Here is a 5,676-nt window from a genome sequence, read left to right as displayed (position 1 = left end):
ATGCCCACGGGAGACGAGGAACAGACTCCCCTGATTCCGGCAATTACTCTGGAGGGGTCCCAGTCCGTATCTCCTCGGCCTGATCAAGTAAAGCCAAAGGCGACCACTGCCACTCCAAGGGCAAAAGGTCAAGAGGCACTCGACACTGCCCCCAGTACCTCATCCAGATCCACTCGGTCGGCAGCCAAGATGGCTCAATCCGCACTCGATATCGCCCTCCGCAAGTTCATCTCCACAACGGACCGTGTGAGCCATTTCGAGGCTGACATCAACACTCCGAGCGCCCCTGAAACCGATCGATTTTCCCCCGCCATGTGCAAGGTTCATCGGGATCAGATTCGGGCCCTGTGGGATAAGGTGGAGCAGAGCTATGAAAACTGCGCCGACCTACTTTCCGTGTCCGCCGACAGCGCGGAAACCTCAGAGGTGCTTGAATCCAAGTACAGTTATTGCTACTCCGTTTATTCGAGGTGTGTGGTCCTGTTACAAGAAATAATCGAAAAGGCCGCCGCCCAGTCCACTCCGGCTTCCGCCCCTATGCCCACACCCCCGTCCATGGGTTGTCGACTGCCACCAGTGGACACAGAAGTTTTCGCTGGCGATTATCTTCGGTGGCCCACCTTCAGAGACCTTTTCACCGCCATATATATTCACAGCTCGCGCCTCACACCGGTGGAAAAGTTGTTCCACTTGTTGTCCAAAACAAGTGGCGATGCGCATGCCATCGTATCCAAGGCCCCTCTGACAAATGATGGCTTCATCTCCGCTTGGCAAAGCCTCACCGACCGCTTCGAGAATCGGCGGTTACTTGTCAACAGCCAGTTGAAAATCCTTTTCAACATTCAGGCTGTCCCCCAAGAGTCCGGAGCCGCTCTAAAAGAACTGCAAGGCACCGTCCAAAGTTGTCTGACAGCCTTAGAGATGTCCTCCATTCAAATCGAGGCGTGGGATTGTCTCTTAGTGTATATGGTTTCCTTAAAGCTTCCCAAAATCACACTTTCAATGTGGGAGCAATCCATACACAATAAGGCTGAAATTCCAACCTGGAATGAGTTAGATTCGTTTCTGACAGAGCGGCATCGCACTCTGGAAGCGATCGACGACATCAGGCCTAGCAGTTCAGGGCAAATTCCGCCAAGACCGACGGCTGCGAGCGCCCCAGCACGCAGGCTCAACTCCTACGAGGCCAGAGTGGCTCCGGCCCCAAGAGGATGTGATCTTTGTTCCAGGGAGAACCATCCGATTCGCGTGTGTCCACGGTTCCTCGAGATGGACGTAAATAGTCGCTCCGACTATATTAAGAGAAAACAGTTATGCCTTAACTGTTTTCCGCGAGGGCACCAACAGCGGGACTGTAATAGTGCCCATAGTTGCTTCACTTGCCACAGTCGCCATCATACCCTCCTGCACCGCGGTAATCCATTCGCGACCGCTCCAAGCCCACCTGCGCCAGCCAGGCCTCGACCCGCGGCCACTCCTGAGGATCATCCTGATGTGCAGGTGTGTTTCGCTTCGGGCTCAAGGGCCGTTTTACTGGGCACAGCCCTCATTGACATTTGCCATTTAGGGTGCAATTTCCAGGCGCGAGCCTTAATCGACTCGGGTTCCGAGGCGACATTCATCACGGAGAGGCTTTTCAACCTCGTCAAACTTCCGTTTACGACTATCCAAGCCCAAGTGTCGGGCCTGAATCACACCGTTGCCGCTCAATCCACGAAGCTCTGCCAGTTTTCCATGCGATCGCCCTCCAGACCCGGGCTGCAGTTAGAGACTGCAGCTTACGTTCTTCCGCAGCTGGCCGGGAGTCTGCCCTCGTATCCAGTCCCACGAGATCTTCTTAAGGGGCTTCCTGACATCCCCCTTGCGGATCCCAAGTTCTTTGAGAGCTCCCAAATCGATGTCCTAATAGGAGCCGACATTCTTCCGTCTATTCTCCTCGGCAACTCCAAGGCTAACATTTGCGGCTCCCTTCTGGGCCAGGAGACCATTTTTGGATGGGTGTTGTCAGGCCCAGTATCTCCAGCGGCCCCCCGCAGTGTTTCCGCCTTCGCCACACGAGTTACCTGCGCCCTCGACGACTCCCTAGACCAGCTCCTTACCAAATTCTGGGAGGTGGAGGAAGTGTCCAAACAGATTGTCCCAGAGTCTGATTCCGTCTGTGAGAAAAATTTCGTCCAAACTACACGAAGAGACAACTGTGGCAAGTACGTGGTAACGATTCCCTTACGCGACCCCGCACACAAGGGGTCCGAGCTCGCATCTTCGCGATCCTTTGCTCTGGCTCAGTTCCTGCGTAACGAGCAGCGCCTAAAGAGGGATCCTCCCCTCAAGGCCCGGTATGATGCTGTCATCCAAGAATACCTCGAATTAGGTCACATGGCCGAGGTTCCGTCGACGAGTAATTCCGCCACATACTACCTTCCTCATCATGCGGTTCTGAAGCCGGAAAGCACCACCACTAAGGTCCGTGTGGTTTTTAATGCTTCGAGCCCCTCCGCAAACGGGACCAGCCTGAATGACATTCTATATGCGGGCCCGGTCTTACAATCCGACCTCACGATTCAAATCCTAAAGTGGAGGTACTTTAGGTTTGTGTTCAATGCCGACATCGAAAAGATGTATCGCCAAATTTGGGTAGATCCCCAGCATACTCCTTTCCAGCGCATCCTGTTTCGCAATTCCAATGGGGAACTCCGCGACTACGAGCTGAAGACGGTTACCTTCGGAGTCAATTGTGCCCCGTTCTTAGCGATCCGTGTCCTCCAGAAGCTCGCCGACGACGAGGAGTCAAGGTATCGTCAGGCGAGTCAGATTATCCGTCATTTCATGTACGTCGACGACGTTCTCGCCGGGGCAGACTCCAAAATCGAAGCGAAGGTGGCTATCCGTGAGCTCCAGGGTGCCCTGGGTTCGGCAGGGTTCCCACTGAGGAAATGGACGTCCAATAGTAAGGATATTTTGGCCAACATCCAAAGTGACCATCTCCTGCGCGCTGATTTCCTCGAGATCGACGCAGAGAGCACGGCTAAGACTCTCGGCGTACGTTGGAAAGCGACGTCTGATGAGTTCTTTTTCATTCCGCCCGAATTGACCGTGGGATCATCGTTCACGAAGCGACAGGTCCTATCCCAGATTGCCAAGTTATTTGATCCAGCGGGCTGGCTCGCCCCCTTCATCGTCCAGGCAAAGATGTTCATGCAGGAAATTTGGCTCCAAGATCTAGCATGGGACGATGACCTCCCTCGAGATTTCTGCCAGAGATGGGTTGACTTCCTGGGACACTACTCCGCTCTCGATCAGATCCGCATTCCCCGATGGGTCGCGTTCCGACCCCATTTGAAGGTCGAGCATCATGGGTTCTGCGACGCCTCGCAGAAGGCGTATGGCGCTGCCATTTACGTCCGGGTGGAGGCTGGGTCCACTGTGATGGTGAATCTGCTAACGGCAAAAACGAGGGTTGCCCCAGTAAAAACGGTGTCACTTCCGCGGCTCGAGTTATGCGGGGCATTGCTACTGTCCGAAATGGCCAGCGCCATTCTTCCGAAGATGCCCGGGCCGGCGTCCGCCCTGTACTGTTGGACTGACTCCACGATTGTGCTCGCTTGGTTGCATAGACCGGCGTGTCACTGGACAACTTTCGTGGCCAATCGGGTGACTAAGATTACCCAATTCACTGAGGTCGAGAGATGGGCACATGTCCGCTCCGAACATAACCCGGCCGATCTTGCCAGCCGGGGGGTCGGGCTTCAAGACCTCGCAGACAGCCAGCTTTGGTGGCATGGTCCAGCCTGGCTGCAAGGACCGCGCGGCGAGTGGCCCATCCAATGCAATGATTCCCCCGTGACTGATCTCGAGAAGCGAGCCGTCAGAGTCCATGTGGCAAAGGCTCCCCCTGAAGACCTTCTTGACCGATTTTCGACACTCGACAAGGCGTTGCGAGTCTTCGCGTACGTTCATCGGTTTATTCAGCGCGCACGAAAGATCTTGTCTCCGGTTGAGGATCACCTGACAGCTTTAGAAATCGCGGCGGCCGAGCGTCTCTTAATTTCCGTCACGCAACGCAGGCACTTCGTCCTTGAAATTGGCTGCTTAAGTCAAAAGCGGCCAGTGCCAGCATCCAGTCCGGTTCAGAACCTGAACCCGTTCCTTGACTCCCAAGGACTCATGAGAGCATGCGGTCGTGTCACGTCCTCCGATCTTCTCCAATATGACGAACGGCATCCGGTCATCCTGCCATACGACTGCCATCTGTCTCGACTCCTAGTCCGATTTACGCATCACATAACGTTGCACGGTGGCAACCAGCTGATGATCCGCCTGATCCGTTCCAAATTCTGGATCCCAAGGGTGAGGAATTTGGTCAAGTCCGTCATCTATTCCTGCAAGATATGCGTCATCCACAAAAAGAAGTTGCAAACGCAACTCATGGGAGACTTACCGCAAGAACGGACGGCCTTTTCGCGCCCCTTCACATTTACTGGTGTGGACTATGCGGGTCCCTTCGACATAAAGAATTACACGGGTCGAGCTTGCCTCATCACAAAGGGGTATGTATTGGTGTTCGTGTGCTTCTGCACTAAGGCCATTCATCTAGAGCCCACATCCGACCTTACGACTGAGAAGTTTCTCGCCGCTTTTGCCCGGTTTGTGTCCCGAAGAGGATGCCCCCGTCAGGTTCAGTCGGACAACGGGAAGACCTTCGTGGGTGCGGCTACCCTTCTCTCCCGAGACTTCCTACAAGCTGTCAAGGAGGCTGTGACTGGTGCTTACAGTCACCAGCAGCTGCTCTGGCAGTTCATTCCGCCGGGAGCCTCCCATATGGGAGGCTTATGGGAGGCAGGCGTTAAAAGTTTCAAGACCCTGTTCTACAAGTCTACGGCCACGCGAAAATACACATTCGAAGAGCTATCTACGCTTCTAGCTAGGATCGAGGCGTGCCTGAATTCGCGTCCGCTCGCGCCAATGTCCGAAGACCCCGCGGACCTGTTGGCACTGACTCCGGGGCACTTTCTTGTTGGGGGGCCACTCCTCGCCGTGGTTGAACCCGAAATAAAGGGGGACGCCACGGCCATCATAAACCGCTGGCAACACCTGAAGGCTCTTAACCAGCAATTTCGTCTACGATGGAAGGAGGAGTACTTGAAGGAACTCCATAAGCGGAACAAGTGGCGAGCTCCGGCAAGGAATCTTCAGGTCGGGGACATGGTGGTTGTCAAGGAGGACAACCTTCCGTCCAATGAGTGGCGGTTAGGCAGGATTGATGCGGTCTTTCCCGGAGCCGATGGCCATGTCCGTGTGGTCGACATCCGCACGGCGCGGGGACTCATTAAGCGTCCCATAGCGAAGCTCGTCCTTCTTCCGACGGAAGCTTCCGCCGGTCCCCAATAGCCACCGGCCTCAATGTTCTATGTCAATGTGCCGTTCCGTAGCTCTTGTTCGTGTCTCGACTTGCGAGTGCTTATTACTTATTTCGATTTGTTTTTTATCTCCGCCTATTCCGCCAGTAATAGCAGCACGATGTCTCCACGTCCACGCAGCGCCATCGCACTGGAGCGCAGATGTTCGCGAGGTTCGAATTCCTACCGATGCCGAGTCTGCAACAAGATTCATCCGCTGAAGAAGTGTCGCCGTTTTCTTCGACTCAGTGCCGAGAAGAGACTCCGGGCCGTCCTCGCC

The 5,676-nt window shown here is 54.9% G+C and overlaps 1 protein-coding gene across 1 annotated transcript; it reads left to right on the top strand.

Moving 5' to 3' along the window:
* LOC121502709 (uncharacterized) lies at nt 1-5,388 on the top strand. The gene has a single exon (XM_070285545.1). It carries the CDS (start codon nt 1-3, stop codon nt 5,386-5,388), a length of 5,388 nt encoding a protein of 1,795 aa, XP_070141646.1.
* The last annotated feature ends 288 nt before the right edge of the window (nt 5,389-5,676 follow it).

Source organism: Drosophila kikkawai, chromosome 3L (genome assembly GCF_030179895.1).
Source record: "Drosophila kikkawai strain 14028-0561.14 chromosome 3L, DkikHiC1v2, whole genome shotgun sequence".
Lineage (NCBI taxonomy): Eukaryota > Metazoa > Arthropoda > Insecta > Diptera > Drosophilidae > Drosophila > Drosophila kikkawai.
This window is presented reverse-complemented; position numbering and strand designations above follow the sequence as displayed.